The sequence below is a fragment of the Ochotona princeps genome, chromosome 2 (genome assembly GCF_030435755.1).
Source record: "Ochotona princeps isolate mOchPri1 chromosome 2, mOchPri1.hap1, whole genome shotgun sequence".
Lineage (NCBI taxonomy): Eukaryota > Metazoa > Chordata > Mammalia > Lagomorpha > Ochotonidae > Ochotona > Ochotona princeps.
This window is the reverse complement of record NC_080833.1, coordinates 75,379,832-75,398,234: the sequence shown is the minus strand read 5'-3', so window position 1 is coordinate 75,398,234 and position 18,403 is coordinate 75,379,832. Positions and strand designations below refer to the sequence as shown.

Genomic DNA, 18,403 nt, shown 5'->3' with positions numbered 1-18,403 from the left:
GCGTTTGAGGCGAGGACTTTAGCCGCTAGGCCACGCCACCGGGCCCCAAGCTCTTTGACTTTATACCTCCAGGCCAGTGTTAGTCATGTTCCCATTTAGCCCACAATAACCTTTCCTCTCCTCGTTTACCATGGCTAAGGTCCATTTGGTCTCACAAGTTCAGCTTAAGCATTGTTGGCCTCAGGAGCCCTCAACAGCCAGTTATGTCTTTGTGTGACGCTTCATGCATCACACTATTTCAACACATATATCATTGTGGCACAGCTGTTTTGTGCCCCTATGCCCTCACTAGATAGTATACTCTTGGGATATTGGAACTGCATCTAGCTCATCTTTATTTCCTATCGAGTTAATTTAGTCCCTGCCTGGTACCTGGTGGTTGCTAATAAATATTTAAGCAATGAATGACTTTATTAAGCATACCAATCAACTGGAAAACCTTTATACAATTGATTCACATTATTTGTGAATTTTGTGCAAATTCACCTGCTCGCTAAAAAAATATTTGCAACTGCAAATCAGTAGTAGCTAGCAGCATCTTATTCAAGGAAGAGCAAAAGGCTCAGCTGTTGCACACATGCATTCCCAGCTCACGCTTAGAGCAAGTATCCTTTCTAGTGATTTTGTTGAGAAATAGCCTCAGAGCACAGTTCTGAAGTGCTGGTACTGTTGGCCATGTCGGTCCCCAGGAGGTACAGGGCTTCTGTAGAGCTGAAATGGCAATCCAGCACTGTAGTGATGCCTACACACTGTAATTGCCAAATGTAAATGCTCACATATGTAAAAAGAGATTCCTGGGTCCTGCACCCCAGAATTTCTGATTCTGTTGATCTAGAATGGCCCTAACTATTTGCCTTGTTTACCATTTCCCGTACAAATACTGATAGGACTGGTGTGAAACTACAGCTTAAGAACTGTTGCTCTAGAAAACCTAGAGGTATAGTATCAGAAAATGAACAGGATTAAGTAATGGTTAGTTTTGCAACCAAAACCATGGCACCACATCATGCAGCCGCTACCAACGCTGGACACTGCATTCAGGGAAGGGGCTGCTGCCCCTTGATCTGGCCTGGAACACTGCCTTCTGTTACCACCACTGCTGCCTCTGGAAATAGTCTTACTATTGAAACTTATTAAGCCTATTAATGTATTATTTGAGTGCATTTTTAGTGTTTCAGACATGTTTTAGGCCAAAGTTACATTCTTTTTTTTTAAAGATTTATTTGTTTTTATTGATAAGTCAGATTTACAGAGAAAAGGAGGGACAGAGAAAGATCTTCCATCCACTGGTTCACTCCCTAAGTGGCCACAATGGGCAGAGCTGAACTGATCTGAAGCCAGGAGCCAAGAGCTTCTTCTGGGTCTCCCATGTAGGTGGAAGACCCCAAGGCTTTGGGCTGTCCTCTGCTGCCTTCCCAGGCCTCCAGCAGGGAGCCAGAGGGAAATAGAGCAGCTAGGACATGAACCAGCACCCACATGGGATACCAACATTTAGTTACGTTATCTAAAAAAAAAAAAAAAAAAACACCTTTGGATATAATTATACTACCTGTATTATAATACATTTATTGTTATTGAATTCATGTATTTTTTTATGTTTTGTAATTTGCTGAATGTGACTGAAAAGCTGTTTATTTAAATGTGTGTTTTCCTCATTCAGCCACTTTTCCAGGCATGTGGGAGAGAACGATTACTATAGGAAGTGCCGGGAAAACTTTCAGTGTCACGGGATGGAAGGTGAGATAAGGAATAAGTTAATTGCTGAAAACTAGGCTTGTCTCTGTTTTCTACTTGCGTGTCTCTCTTCAGTTTACACCTAGTCTTACACTTGAGAACTTTTTCCTTATCCACTTACGGAGCTTTCATGTTACTCTTCATCCTTTCTGAGACCATCATTTCTTTAAAAATAAAAAGGTAATTCAACTAATGACCAAGAGAAAAACAGTAGCTAATGTTTCAGCCATGTTAGACTATAGATTTTAATGTAACAATCTCTTTGATTCTCCTAATCACTTTATAGCTAATGTCCCTGTTTTAGAATTGATAAAACTGAATCACGAAGAAGTTAACTCCTGAGGTTATACTGCTAATGCGTTAAAGCCAGGACAGGCAGTCTGGCTTCAGAATCCATTTACTTAATTACCATGTTACGGAGTACAATGACAGTCAAAGTCAAGCAGCTAAAAGTTGCTTCTCCTCCAGTACAGAACACCAAAAAAGAAGCCTACAGAATCTAAAATCTATACAAGGAATATTAGAAAAAATGTGCACAGATTTTTAAATTTTATCACAGCAAAGTGAACATACCTCATCCCATTTTTCTATGAACTTTTTGAAGTACTTTTAACCTCTATTCAGAGTAATTCAAACAAGCTTTGTTACTGGTTTTGAGTCCTCTAGAATATGAGAAGTAAAGAGAAGAGAAAAAAAGAAAAAAAAGAGAACAAGTTCTATTTACCTTCTGAAAGCAGATCTTTGTGACTCTTATTGGAAACTTTGACAATGACGAATGTTGAAATGATTTTAAGTACTAAGGTTGCACTATAGTTTTTTTTGAAAATTTAAGACTTGCATATATTAAAATTACATTATGTTTAGTTACTTTTTTAGAGGCAGTATAAACAGGTTATTTTTGACATCTGCTTCTATCTTTTCCTTCCTCAGCTTGGTTGGTCCATTGGTCCTCATCACTTGATCAAACATTTACAGACAGTTCAACAAAACAGTGTTTATACTTGTGCAACTCCCTTACAGGTAGGCACTATGGTAACTTGGAGTTGAAGCATGCTTTTTGATAACAGTGTTATTTTCATAAGGCATAGTTGAATTGACTTAGTTATTCCTTTCAGATCCTTTAGGAAATGTCTTTCAAATTGAAAATTTTAGGAACAGACACATATCGACTACTTTCAAGAATAATGGTTGGTTGGTTTTTTAAATATATCAGGTTTCAGCTTTGAACACACAAACATCCTGTCAAGAATACAGGATGCTTTTTTATTATTAATATTGTTTACATAGTTGAAAGGGATGCATGCCCATGTGAGTCTCCAATTAGGGTGAGGAGGGTCAAAGTATCGAAGACGGTGGATGGGATAAATATTTTAGGGTTTTTTGTTTTGTTTATTTGTTTTCTCCTGTGGCTGAAAAGGGCCACTCTTTGTTGTCAAACTACATCGGCACCTGGGCATAGGGGATGGTCCTTTGATAGTGTCTAAGAGACCCCGATGTGGGGAACAGCCTTCTAAAGGTGTTACTTGTGTGGTTTTGCTAGTTCTGAAATGTCATCAGCTTCACTGAACCAGGATTGAAAATCTCTTCCCAAGGTCCATTGGCTGACCAGATCCACCATCGTGCATCCCCAGGCCCAGGACCATGTTACAAAGCTTGGCCAGGAAAGTGGTCCAGCCTGTTTTGCTATTCATCTTCTGATAAAGCAGTCTTCTGCTTCTGCTCTTCTGCTTCTTCTGCTGGCCTAAATGAGCTGGTTGTCATGTCCTCTGTATGCATCTAGGCATACTGTCCACTGCACAGGCATCAGACTCCCAATCATGATACATGCAGTCTAAGATCATATCACAATATTATGCCAGGGTTTAATCCAGCAGTCCAGTTCAGGAGTCCCCCAAGAAACCTAACCTGGGGTGACCTCAGACTTTTGTGTGAGCCAACCAGTGCAAGCTCAGGTTTGGTCTATCACCTGCACCAGCCAATACACATACCAGTGGATAGAGCTGGCTGGTCAGCTTCACCCCCAGCTGCATCTCTCATGTGAACTGATAGTGCCACAGCCTAGTCCAACCCAGCCCACCACAAGCCCAGTTGCACACCAATAGGTGTCACAGGCTAGCTGGAGCAACCCCCAGTTAACCCCACCAGGCCCACCCCAGCCCTAGTTTCTGCGTGTGCTGGCATGTACTGCAGCCTAGCCTGGTCTGTCCTACATCCCATATGGCTGTTATGTACACCTACGGGTGCTGCAGATGAGCTCAGCCCAACCTGTACTCAGACCCATCCTGCGTGTATGCTGACAGGTGCTGCTGCCTTGACCAGCCTGGCCTATCCCAAGCCTTGGCAGGTGCACCCCCACAAAGTCCCAGCTATATTGGCCCACTCCCAGCACCAGATCTTGTGCATGCTGGTGGGTGTTGTGGTTCAACCCAGCCTGGCTGCACCTCATCCTATCTCTCATTCATACTAGTGTGTCCTATAGAGTAGCCCAGCCAAGCCTACCCCTAGACCTGGCTCAAACATATGCCGACAGCTACTGCAACCCAGCCTGGCCTGGTCTGCCCCAAGCTCTGGCTCTCCCATTCAGCAGTAGGAGCTGTGGCCTACCAGGAAATTTGCCAATTGGGTATCACATGTGCCAGCAGGTGCCACAGCTCCGTGTGGCATAGTCTGCCCTCAGTCCCAGTCTTTGCATGTGCCAACTGGTGCTACAGCATAGCCCAGCCCAGCCTCCTCCCAACCCCGACTCCCATGAGTGTCAGGAGAGCTCCATGGTTCAGTCTGGATCAGCCCATCACCACTTCCAGATCTTCATTCAAACTGGCAGGTATTACAGTTCCACAAAGATGAGCCCACAAGTCCCCTACAGAATCTACCCCTAATTCTGTTTGTTTTTTTTTTTTTTCCATGTTCTGGAGGGTACTGCAGCCCAACCTAACATGGCCCACCTCTGCTCTGACAGCTAAAGCCTAACCCAGTCAGGCATGGCCCCTCCCCCAAGCTTTTGTGTGTACCAGTTGGAGGTATCCACACGAGTGGATGCCTTGGCCTGACCCAGACATGCCTTCATGTTTCCCTCTCTAAACCACTCCATCTCAGTTCCCTCACCTAGCTTTAAGAAAAGAAGTCATTCTCTCCCTTATGGACATGCCTCAGCTATTCTCACTCTGGTAAGTCCTCAGACTTTGTTCCCCAGGTAGCCACACCTGGGGACAAGAGTGGCATGTTCTGCCTGGCATTCCCCACCTTCCACATATATATTAAATACATACACATATTACATATTACATACATATAATTTTTAAAAATAGAATAGGCAACTATGCTGGCATACTGGTGTAGTTAACACAAAATTGGCATTAACCAGGTCCAGAGTGTCCACCAGCATTGGCCTTTTTTCTCCCAGCAATGTAACACTTACCTAGGTACAAGGCAACTTGGGCAGTTGCTTACAGCTGGAGAAGAGTGCAAAGTGTTTTAAACTCTTTGGAAGATAGCACCAAGCACAGTCACAGATGTACTTGTACTAGGAAGCAACAAGCCATCTTCTGAAATGTACTCTAGAGCTTTAATCTGCAGATGCAAGAAGTTACATATACACATCACTGTAGTTGCACATGGCAATTTAGTGGGCAGATACTGATAATATTATCAAAATATATGTTGGGCCTGGCGCAGTAGCCTAGAGGCTGAAGTCCTCGCCTTGCATATGCCAGGACCCCATAGGGGCGCCCAGCAGCCCCAGCTCCTATCCAGCTCCCTGCTTATGGCCTGGGAAAGCAGTTGAGGACGGCCCAAAGCCTTGGGACCCTGCACTTACATGGAAGACCCAGAAGAAGCTCTGGCTTCTGGCTTCAGATTGGCTCAGCTTCAGTCATTGCAGCCACTTGAGCAGTGAATCATTGGATAGACCTTCTCTGTCTCTCCTCCTCTCTGTATATTTGATTTTCCAATTAGAAAAAAAAAAAAAAGTAGGGCCCGGCGCAGTAGCCTGGGGACTAAGTCCTCACCTTGCATGTGCTGGGGTCCCATATGAACGCCAGTTCTAATCCCACTTCCCATCCAGCTCCCTGCTTTCTGCCTGGGAAAGCAATTGAGTTCTGCCCAAAATCTTGGGACGTTGCACCCGTGTGGGAAACCCGGAAGAAGCTCCTGGCTCCTGACTTCAGATTGGTCCAGCTCCACCTGTTGTGGCCGCTTGGGGAATAGAAGATCTTCCTCTCTGTTTCCTCTCCTCTCTGTGTATCTGCCTTTCAATAACAAAATTTTAAAAAGGTAGCCACGTGATTACCTGAAGAGCCCTCTGGACTGAGAACAAGAATACAAAGGCCCTGTGGCCTGGCTGTCATGTTTGTATCAGTGAACATCACAGAGGCTAGAGTGATGGAGGGAGAAGGCATGGAGGAGTTGAGATTGGAGGGGCATCTTGGAGTCAGATGGTGCTGGACCAAGTATATCGCTGTAAAGAATGAGACGGGGACCAGCACTGTGGCAGAGCGATAAGGCTGTGGCCTGCAGGACTGGCATCCTAGATGGGCACCAGTTTGATTGCCAGCTGCTCCAATTCTGATGCAGCTCCCGGTTAATGCACCTGGGAAGGCAGCAGAAAATGGCCCAAGTGCTTAATACCCTGCACCCACTTGGGAGACTCTGGAAGAAGCTCCTGGCTCCTGGCTTCTGCTAGACCCAGGTCTGGCCATTGTGACCATTTGGAGAGTGAACCAGCAGATCAAAGATCTTAATCTCCTTTTCCCTCTCTAACTCTGCCTTTCAAATATATAAAAAGAAGCCTTTTTTCAAAAATGAGAAAAGTATGGGCCTGGCACGGTAGACTAGTGACTGAAGTCCATGCCTTGCATGCACCAGGATCCCATATGGGCACTGGTTCATGTCCCAACTACCTGCGTGGGAGACCCAGAGGAACCTCCTGGCTCCTAGCTTTATTAAATGAGAGAAGTTATCAATGAGTTTTTCAACACAGGAGTGGCATGGTCTGGCTTGTGTTAGCGAAGGGACTCTTGCTGCCATGTTGCAGTGATCAGCAGAAAAATGCCAATAGATTGAACCAATATATGGATGATAGAAATGGTGCAAAGTGATTTGTTGATGGATTGCATGCAGGATACAAGAAAAAGAGGAGCCCAAGAAGATGTTAGTTAGATCAGATGTATTTTCTTAAGACAATGAGTGAACAAGTTTCTGAGAAAACAGTACAGCTGAGAATCTGTAATGTCTTTCCCTGAAAACATCTTCCACTGTGTGTCAGTTTGGGACCCTGTTTGGCTCTCAATGTTTGGAGACTTGCTCCTGCCTCAAGAAGAACCACAGATTTCCAGGCTGATGCAGTCTCCTCTTATGTCATCCTTTTAACTCTGTGCTGGTTCTGAATTCTTTTGCCTTTAAGGATTCTCTGTGGCCTTGCCTTTCTCCATCTTTTAGTTGCCATGCTGCCCCTCTTGCAGCCCTTCAACTACACTGATCTCTCAGGCCTTCCAACAGAACAAGTTATATCCTGCTGTTTTTATTTTTTGGTTTCCTGTCTCTTCTTGCCGGTCTATACTGATGGGAAGCTACAGTCTTGCTAACTGTTACCAGCACTTGTCAGAATGCCTGGGTTATCGCGAACAACATGCATTTACTGAGTGAATGCTTTTATCCTTCAGTTCTTGACAACTCTTGCTTCTAATTGGCTGCTTTAAATGTGATTACTTCTATCTGTCCTGTCTTTTAGCTATTCCAAGTTCCTGATGGTTTGCTCTGAACATCATTATTTCTAAGTCACTGCTGATTACATTAGCCTACAAAGCTCTCCTGCTTGTACAATCATTGTGGTTTGCCTATGCCCTGAGTCTGCCTTGTTTACCTGCTCCTGGCTTGTGGCCTTCTCAGACAGCTGTCTAATCTTTAATGTCACAGTTGACTGCTGGAACAAATTACCACAGATTGGGCAACCTATAAACAAGAGAAACACATTTCCCACAGTCATAGAGGGCAGGGCTTCCAGGATCAAGGCACCCCCAGTTTGTGTCTAATGAGGGCCCACTTTTCACTGTGACTTCCCATGGTCGAAGTAGGGAGCTAGCTTTAGGTACTAATTCCATTCCTGGGAGCTCTGAACTCCCAACTGTATTACTCCTAAAGGCCTTACCACCTTGGGTTTTAGGACTTCAACATATATCATTTTTTTGTGTGTGTGATACAATTCCATAGGCACAGGAATTTCCTTTCCACTCCTGCATTCCCCCTGACTCCTACTGATTTCCTCTGTAATATTTCAATAGTATAGTCCTTCAACAATAGTCATAAGTTCCTCATTCTGCTATTTAAGTGTATCATGACATCATGGGTATAGACATAAACAATGGTAGAAAGTCCAGCGTCCTATTGTCAGGATGCATATAACAGTTTCACTGAGAGTCCTCCTTGTAATCAGGAGTAGAGAGATATATTGCAACATACTTTCCTTTCCTGGTATGTTAGTCTCCATTATACAGTTCCTCTAATTTGGAAACTATATATACATGTTTTAACAGTGCTGGCCTAGTTTCTCTCCTGCTTTTTGGTTTTCCTGGAGAAAGGTAGAGAAGATCCTTTGTGTGCCCCAGTATAATCCCTGTTGCATTTAGATAACTGGCATGGGAAATAAAAGATTACAGCCAAGATTTGCATTCTGTGGAGAGGAGGTCCGTTCCCTCCTCTAGTTAGGGTGTCAGTTTTCATTCTCACCATGTCCTACCAGGAAGTGGGAGGGCACCAAGGCACTGTTTCTCCGTCCTTTTCCAGCTTAGTTGAGGACATCATTCTACAGCACACCTCAGTAGAAAACAACCTAACATCTTTTAGTTTCCAACTAAGCCACCTTTCTATAATGTCTCTTTTTCAATTTGGATTTTCATGACTCATGTCCACCCTTCACATTAGATTCAGTTATGCCTTGTGCAATTAATTTCTCCATTAACTTGTAGAATTTAATATAGATTCACTGGAATTCAACTGTAATTTCCTGAGTGACCTTTTCACAATAATGTTACTTGGATAATTTTTATTTATTATACCAATAAGTTAAGCAATAACCAACATCATGTTTTCTTTCCACATTTTTCTGTCTTAACATACAGGAAGCTCTGGCTCGTGCTTTTTGGATTGACATCAAGCGCATGGATGATCCAGAATGCTACTTTAATTCTTTGCCAAAAGAATTAGAAGCAAAAAGAGATCGTATAGTTCATTTACTTGAAAGTGTTGGCCTAAAACCCATAGTTCCTGATGGGGGATACTTCATTATAGCTGATGTGTCTTCACTAGGTTTGTAAACGCATTTATTATTTCAAATGTATGGAAACTTACGTGTAAAATTGTAGCAGAATTACAGAGACAAGATGGGTATCAAACCCATAACTGCTTTTAACCTATGGAAAGGAATGGATTTAACAATTCTACCGTTTTCTACAATTATCTTTGCTTTTAAGATTTTTTGGCCTTAAGTATGTTATTCAGTGGTGGTGGAGTCACTGTTCATCCAGGTAGTGTATTGACAATAGAATTTGCCTTCTGAAGTATAATTTAAAACAAATGTGCAAGAAATTTATATATATATATATTCTTCATTTGGGTGAAACAGTTTGAAACCAGTTTGCTTTAACATAGGGGACCAAATAATAGTTTCACTATTTAAAGTGTGGTTACAGAGAAAAAGAAAGACAAAAATCTCCCATCTGCTGGTTTACTCCCCAGATGACGACAATGATCATTGGTGGGCCAGGCAGAAGCCAGGATCAAGGAATGCATTTGGGCACCCATGTGAGTGGCAGGTGCCAAACTACTTGGGCCATATTCTGTTGTCTTTCCAGGCACATTAGCTGGGAGCTGGATCAGAAGCAGAACAGACAGGACTCATAGAGAACTGTGATAAAGTATGCTGCTATGGCAGGTGGTAGTTTAACCCGCAGTACTGTAGTGCAGGCCCCCTGATTAGAGTAAAATTTCAATTTCTTTTTTGCTCACCAAAGCAGCACAATATTCTCTTATAAATATGATTATTAGAAACTTTGGAGTCATTAGGAAATATTTACCCTTTTGGAATATTCTGAAATGAAGTAAATGGAAGTGATGTTTATTGAGGGGCTCTATGTGCCTTTTGAAGAAGTTGTCAGTTCTTACTTTGCACACCAGAACACTTAAAAAGTTTTAAATAACTTGCCTGAAGTCCCACACCAAGATTCCAAATAGTTTTGTATTCAGAAAGGCATCATCTTTATATTTCCCAAAGCTGCCACAATTCTGACATGGTCTGCATATCTAACTTTAGGAGCATGATAACAGTTTATATTATAACTTTTTTCTTAAAAAAAAAAAAGAAAAATATAGCAATGGTAGAATATAGGTCATAATTATAATTTATTCTGCCAAAAATTTAGCCAGTGAGGTTTTTCACTGATGCCAAATTTTATAAAGCCATGAAGAATAAAATATTTGGTAGAAGGGGAAATCCCTGAGCTAAAGGAACTGTATCATGAAAAATAAAAATTTTTTTACTTTTCTACTTTTTAAAATTTTTTTCTACTTTTTTGAATTTTCTACTTTTAATGTTTCATCACCATCATCACAGATGGGAGGGAAGGGAGGTGTTAGGATTTTCCTATAACTATGCCTGAGCTCCCTCTGCATAGCAGGCTACTTGTAAACTCTGTCCCTGTTGTGAAGGGGCTCCAGGGAAGTGCCTGTGAATGATAGCTGGGCACTTATCCTGGAAGACAGCTTGATGTCTAAGTGTCCGACCTGTGACCAAGTGTCTTGTCTCACAGATATTTTGCTTATGCTATCAATGCCTTCCGGGCTCTTGTCTGCCTTGTTTTCAACTTATTCCTACTGAGGTAGTCTGTGCGTTACTGACCCAGGAGGGAGAGAAAGCAGCTTGCCAGCAAAGCTTACAGGAAGCAGGGAGCTGCCTGGAGTGTGGATGCTTGACCAGCAGTGGGGAGCAAGAGGGAGAAGGCAAAGGGCCTGTGTGTTGAAGCCTGTGTTGTGGTCCAGAGGGTTTCCCAAGCAAGTTGCTTGCAGAGTTCTAACTGAAATGGCCTAACTGACATAGATGTAAATAGAGTGTGTGGATATAAATTTTGTAGAATCCCACTAACAACACTAATGGAGAGATGACCACTATGGTATATCTGTGCCAACCATGCTGGGTCAGAGGAGCAAGTCAAACAGGTTACAGCCAGCTGGCCTATTCGAAGGTAGTGGTGTAAGGCAAGCATCTGGATGGATTGCATTGAGGAACAGGGAAACTGTTGACTAACAACTGTGTGTAAGTTCTGCTTCTGGTATGAGAAACTCTAACATACGTTCCAACAGGTGCTGAATCAACGTAACTTTATTACAACTCACTACATGAGGTTCAGCTTAAACTGCAGGAAGCTTCTTTGCATTTATTTCCTCATTTATCGTGAGAAAGGAAGCTATGACAAGCAGAAATTCTTACACTCATTTTGCTAGACAGCTGTATCTGGAAGGATCCCAAGCTTCATCCTTAAATACCCCACAAGCTGTATCCTGAGATTTGGAAAGTATTTTTCCCATGTGGATCCCTATGTGCAGTTCATTTAATGAAATGATAAGAAAAAATATTGTATAGTTGTCATCACTTATGTTTTTGCCTATAAGGAGATTTTCCATGTGAACTTAGATTTTTATAGATTACTTAAATATACAAATGAATCTGATTTAAATTCTTATCTTCCCAAGCACAACTTTGCTTAGTTCAATGGGTATCACTCCTTTCCCTGGACAGTCTTTGCACCCTGAATATGCTACATGAAATTGTCACATGAAATTTTTACATGATTTACTCTTTGACTGTAATATCTTTTAGACGTTATTTTTTGTTGTTGAACAAATCTGATGAAACACATATAAAACCTGAAGTACTAATTTAATTGCGTCATCTGAAAAGGGCAGGCTTGTAATCACCTTTAGACTTGTGATACCAGAATAAACTCATTGTGTAACATGTGATACAAATCTTCAGTGCTGAATATGGAGTAGCATTTCATTAGTGTTGTTATGTGGAAATTTTGTATTCTTAAATTATGTGAATTAGCAGTTAGAATCATTAATTAAAAACATATTAAGACTTTTGAAAAAATAAATGTCCTTCAATGTCAACATTTTGATATCGTTAATTTTCAAAGATCCACTAGTATGGCCTGGAGCAGTAACCTACCAGCTTAAGTCCTCAGCTTGCATGCAACAGGATCCCATATGGATGCCAGTCCATGTCCCAACAGCCCCACTTCCCATCCAGCTACCTGCTTGTGGCCTAGGAAAGCAGTCGAGGAAGGCCCAAGCCTTGGGATCCTGCATCCGCCTGGGAGACCCAGAGGAAGCTCCTGGCTCCTGGCTTCAGATTGGTTCGGCACCAGCCGTTGCAGCCACTTGGAGAGTGAACCAGTGGTTGCCAGATCTTCCTGTCTCTCTTTTCCTCTGTGTATATCTGACTTTCAAAAAAATAAATAAATAAAAATATTTTTTATTGCAAAGTCAGATATAGAAGAGAGGAAGAGAAACAGAGAGGAAGATATCCCGTCTGCTGATTCACTCCCAAGCGGCCACAATGGCCAGAACTGCACCAATCCAAAGCCAGGAGCCTGGAGCCCCTTTTGGGTCTCCCACATGGGTGCAGGGTCCCAGAGTTTTGGACCGTCCTTAACTATTTTCTCAGGCCACAAGCAGGGAGCTGGATGGGAAGCAGGGCTGCCAGGATTAGAACCAACGCTCATATGGGATCCCAGTGCATGCAAGGTGAGGACTTTAGCTGCTGAGCTACTGCGCTGAACCCTAAATAAATACATCTTTTAAAAAAAAGGAAATGTCCACTAGAAATTATAGAATCTTAAAATTTTTAAATTAAAAAAAATGTTTAAAGGTAAGGCAAAGCCTAAAATTTTTTTAAAGCAATAAATTTTGAGATTTTATTAATGACAGAAATTGGCAATATTAGTTGCTGTGGGGAATTCAAAAAAATATGAGTACAAGTTGACCCCTGCAGGATGGCAGAATAGAAAAAATCCTTGTCCATATGGGTGCCTATTTGTGCCTGGCTGCTCCACTTCCCATCCAGCTCCCTGCTTGTAGCCTGGGAAAGCAGTACAGGGTGGCCCAAATCCTTGGGACCCTGCACCCATGTGGGATACCCAGAGAAAGCTCCTGGCTCCTGGCGTCTGATTGGCTCAGCTGCAGTCATTGACAGCCTTTGGAGAGTGAACCAGTGGATGGAAGATCTTTGTCTCTCCTTCTCTCTGTTAAAATCTAATCTGCTGGGCCCGGCGGCGTGGCCTAGCGGCTAAAGTCCTCGCCTTGAAAGCCCCGGGATCCCATATGGGCGCCGGTTCTAATCCCGGCAGCTCTACTTCCCATCCAGCTCCCTGCTTGTGGCCTGGGAAAGCAGTTGAGGACGGCCCAATGCATTGGGACCCTGCACCCGCGTGGGAGACCCGGAAGAGGTTCCAGGTTCCTGGCTTCGGATCGGCGCGCATCGGCCTGTTGGGGCTCACTTGGGGAGTGAAACATCGGACGGAAGATCTTCCTCTCTGTCTCTCCTCCTCTGTGTATATCTGGCTGTAATAAAAATGAATAAAATCTTTAAAAAAAAAAATCTAATCTGCTTTTCCAGCAGAAATAATAATTTTTTTTTAAAAAGAGTACAAGTCAACATAGTTGAAATACTGTGAAATTAGATTACTGAAGCTGACTGCCCAAAAAAATACAGCTAGCTGTATTTCCCATACAGTACAACACAATTGAGGCAAAAGGTAAGAATTGGAATATGGGCTCAGTGTGATGGTCTAGTGGCTAAATCTTTGCCTTGCACGTGCCAGGACCCAATATGGGTGTCGGTTCAGGTCCCAGCTGCTTACTTCCCATCCAGCTCCCTGCTTGTAAAAAAGCAAGTAGAAAGAAGTAGAAGATGGGCCAAAGCCTTCAGACCTTGCACTCTCATGGGACACCGGAAGAAGCTCCTGGCTTCGGATCAGCACAGCTCTGTCTGTTGCGGCCGCTTGGGGAGTAAACCAGCAGACGGAAGATCTTTCTGTCTCTCCTCCTCTCTGTAAATCTGCTTTTCCAATAAAAATAAGAGTTAATAAAAGTAACACAAATATCTATTTGAAACTATTTCCACAAGTTTAAATTTTAAAAGCAACATTACACATGGAATCAAGTGATAAAAAATAAGGGCAGCGTTAGGAAGACCTAAACAGATTCTCCCTATTTATTAACCATGAATAATATTAATTTGTTTCAGTAAATATGCCTTTTAATTATGTTCTAGACTCAGACCTAGTTCATATACAGTATGCAAAGTTGCAAAGCAGGTATCTAAACTTTGTGGAGCATATAATCTCTTAGAATCTCTAATTGTTATTGGTGAATACTCCATAGGATTAACTATGTCCTTAATAGTGATTTTACAGTCCTCTAGATAGAAAGGCAGCATTCCTCTTTCCTACTCTCTTCCTGTAGGAGCTACAAGTGTACGTGTGATCACCAGATATACATGTACAAGTATTGCCATACAGCATCAATAAAGCTCATTTGTGAATTGCTCAATTCATACCCCCATTATGCAATATGAGGCTGTAGCATATTCTTTGTTATTCAAAAGGCAGCATTATAGAGAAAGAAAGAGAGAGAATCAGAGAAATCTTCCATGCACTGGTTCAGCTCCTTAAGTGGCTGCACCTACCAGAGCGGAGCCAGTTTTGAGCCAAGAGTCAGTAACTTCATCCCGGTCTGCCTTGTGGGCTCAGGACCTAAGCATTTGACCCATCTTTTGCTGCTTTCCCAGGTCCATTAACAAGGAGCTGGGAAAGAGTGGAACAGCCAGTCCTCAAACTGGTGCTCATAGCTGCCGGCACTACAGGCAGCAGCTGTATCCAGTGCACCACGACACCAGCCCCTTAGACACTAGTACCTTCTGCGAAAATTCTGAACCAGCCTGGCCTAAGCCAGAAGAGAACTTTGAATTTTAATAGAATTAGATTAAATAAAAGTGCATATTGTCTGTAATAAATTCATAGGTCACCTACTTTTTGTTATTTTAGATGCAGACGTTTCTGATATGAAGAGCAACGAGCCTTATGACTACAAATTTGTGAAATGGATGACTAAAAATAAGGTAATGCTTATTGACCTTGGACTATTGGATTATATTTTATTGTGAATTTATAATAACTTGCTAGCATCAATGGGAAAATAACTATATTTTATTATGTAATGTTTTATTCATGGCTGATGAAGATTTTTTAAACTTTTTTTTGGAAATTGCAAATATGTTAAAACTATCTGTTTCTAACTAGTGTAAATTAGTATTTTTTATTGTCCCCAGCCCATTAAGTAGTTTCATGTCATGTCTTCCTGTTTATGTCTCAGAAACTATCGGCCATCCCTGTTTCAGCGTTTTGTAATTCAGAGGCTAAAGTGCAATTTGAGAAGTTTGTGCGATTTTGCTTCATTAAAGTAAGTTCTATGTACTTTACTCAAGAGGGCATTTATAATATCCTGATTTCTAACTTACGAGGCAGCATTTTTTCTGTTGCTAAAACTTATATGCTCATGTGCAGTAGTTTTTAAATTTTGGTTTGATGGCCATGAAATTAAGTGAATACCAGGGCCAAACTCTTTGAGGAGCTACAACATAAGCTGGATTCCTCACCATGTGCCATCACAATGTCCAGCATACGGCACGAAATTGTGAGACCAAAAAAAAAAAAATAAAGGAAATATGACCCATAAGAAAAACTAAATGCAATAATCAATAAAAATAGAACTCAAAGTAGGAATTAATAAATAAGGAACTTAATGCATAGATTATAAATATGTTCAAAAAGTTAAAGTAAAATATGATCATAAGTAGTAAACAGGCGGATTACGACTATAAAAAAGAACCAAATGGAAATTTAAGGAGTTAAAAATATATCTGCTTTCAACAAAGCAAAGGATTGAACATATCAGAAAAAAAAAATCCAATCTGAAAAAAAAAGGGGAAGAAAATTCATCAAAAAGTCTCAGATCCATGAGACAGTGTCAAGTGACAATATATACAAGCCATTGGAATACAAAAGAAAGGAAGTGAATAGAGTTGGGAAAAAGTTAGCTGTGAGATCGCTCAGATATGGAGCAGTCAGGAGGGAAGCCAGTGTTGTAGGTGGCGGCTTAGCGCACTGTTTCACAGTGCTGTTAATGCTGCTGGAACGGTTTTGCTGGAGTCAGCGTACCTTCTATGCCAGCTCACTCTTAAATCAACCTAGGTAGAACAATATAAATACTGCTTTCAACTTTTCAAGATAAGCTGTAGACAAATTATGAAAGAGCTGCTCAAAATAAAATAGGAATGTTAATAACCTAAAAGTATAAACACCCAATGGCTTGAAACATAGAATCAGTGGCTAAACTATCATAAATTCTCACTGGGTCTACAAATAGTGTTATATGATCTAGCAAGAAAAAAAACTAGTGTAAGACTACTATTTTAAAATGTAAACATAGCCCTTATCTAGGATCTCATTGAAAAACATTCTAAAATAACAGAGAGTGGTAAGCTAATTCACAAATATCCAAGTGTATTAGGAAACGTTAGCAAATATAGTTAATGTGATAGAAGAAGGGAAAGCCGTAGAAAGAATCCTGCTTCTGCATTTTCAGATTCTAGAAATAGCCAGCAGGCGGCAAACTCAGTGTCAAGGACAACAGGAACAGTGGATGCACTGTCGGTGCATCAAGGAAGAAACATACAAACACATTATCTAGAAACTGTGTGAGGCACGTGGAAAGATATTCTGCCTGAGCTAATAATTCAACATTCGCATTGTTGTGGCTGAAAGCTGTATTAAGGCAACATGAAAGAAATATAGAAACATGCAGATAGCCAACTTAGTTGAAAAGAAATAAAATCTAAAAGAGCTCCTCTTTGAAAGAATTGATGAATCCTACATTAATTGTATTAAACTTTACCATGAGCCAGGGTAAATTTCTGCTCTCTTCCGATGCCACCCCTGCTTCTGCTTTATACATATCCACAAGTACATCTTCAAATCATACACAAAATCAGCAGGTGACATATCCGTCACCTGCAGTAATAGGGACCATACATGCAATGGCAATGAGAACTTACAAAGAGAATTCAGTCAGATCACTAACAATCAAAGAACACTGTGAAGAAAAACAAGAATCAGAATAATCACTGAAAAAATGTTGCACTATGGCAATTGAACATTGCGGCATTTCAGATCCAAAACATAAAACAAGAGACCAAAGAAGAGATTTTTTTTTTTAAAGTTCTGAGAATGTAAGTGTCTTTTTGTTTTTACTACTGTGGAGCATTTTTTAAGAAAAGAGATTTCTTAGCTCACAATTCTGGAGATTGAAAAGCATGGCACCCCATCTGCTCCGCTCCGATGAGGGCCCGAAGCAGATGTCATCACCATGACATACTGGCGAGCGGCACATCGAGATGCCAGGCACCTTTTCTTTCTTGTTTTTTTTTTTCAAAGATGCACTTATTAAAAGGCAAAGTAACAGAAAACAGAAGGAGGCAGAGGAGAGAGATAGAGTGCTTCAGTCTGCAGGCTCACTCTCCTGTGGCCATTACAGGACTGGATCAGGATAAAAGATGAGCCAGAAACTCCACTCAGGTCTACCACATGGATGTCAGGAGCCCAAGTACTTTGGCCATTGTCCCGCTTACAGGCACCTTAACAGGGGACTAGACTGGAGGCTAGTAGCTGGGGTTTGAGCTAGCGTGAGATACTGCCTTCACATGTGGGGAGGCTTAGCTCTCAGTGCCAGTTCTGGCCCCTGAATAATTTTCTTCACCTGAAACCACTTAAATCTTCATGTGTTATAATTTTCATTGTTAATTTTTATGTAAATTTTTGGTTCATCTTGAATTTATATTATATAATGATAATGACTCATTAATTTACAGAAAGATAGCACACTGGATGCTGCTGAAGAAATCATCAAGGCGTGGAATAAACAGAAATCTTAATAGATGCAAAATGGTCATGGTTATCAGATGACTTAGCACGGAATTGTTACTCTGTACTACCATCTGCTGGATGGTGGAGAACAAACTATTTCAATACAGGAGACAAATAAATTAATAATATTTGCATTATTTTTCCACAGTAGGAATGCTCACTTAAAAAAATTATTTATTTATTTGAAAGACATGGTTACAGAGAAGGACAGACAGAAATAAATGTTTCATCTGCCTTTTGGCTAAGATCAAGTGTAGATGTTTCATCTGCTGATTCACTCCCCAGATGGCTCCAATGGCCAGAACTGGGCTTAGCCAGGCCAGGCCGAAGGCAGGAGACAGAAGCTTCAAGCTTCATCCAGATCTCATATGGGTGGCAGGGCCCAAACACTTGGACCATCTGCTGCTGCTTTGTCTAGGACATTGGAAAGGAGTTGGATTGGAAGTAGAGAGCCAGGACACAAACCAGCACCCATACAGGATGCCAGCATCACATATATTGGCTTTACCGGCTATGCCACCATAGTGCCACCAGAATCTTCACTCTTAACAATATTCCCAATGGAAATGCATTAAAACATCTTCCACTAGAGCACCTCATGAGACTTAACATAGTATAATGGGTAAGAACTGTGA

General features: G+C 41.5%; 1 protein-coding gene across 5 annotated transcripts in view; it reads left to right on the top strand.

Annotated features, from left to right (window-relative positions):
- Nucleotides 1-17,894, top strand: part of KYAT3 (kynurenine aminotransferase 3) — a 50,710-nt gene extending 32,816 nt beyond the window's left edge. For all 5 annotated transcript variants that reach the window (XM_058658970.1, XM_058658968.1, XM_058658973.1 and 2 more), the window contains 6 exons: nucleotides 1,661-1,737; nucleotides 2,665-2,754; nucleotides 8,850-9,036; nucleotides 14,832-14,905; nucleotides 15,160-15,246; nucleotides 17,714-17,894. In XM_058658970.1, the coding sequence (XP_058514953.1) occupies nucleotides 1,661-1,737; nucleotides 2,665-2,754; nucleotides 8,850-9,036; nucleotides 14,832-14,905; nucleotides 15,160-15,246; nucleotides 17,714-17,776 (578 nt within the window). In that variant the 3' untranslated portion in view covers nucleotides 17,777-17,894. The remainder of the gene's footprint in view (nucleotides 1-1,660; nucleotides 1,738-2,664; nucleotides 2,755-8,849; nucleotides 9,037-14,831; nucleotides 14,906-15,159; nucleotides 15,247-17,713) is intronic.
- Nucleotides 17,895-18,403: the final 509 nt, after the last annotated feature.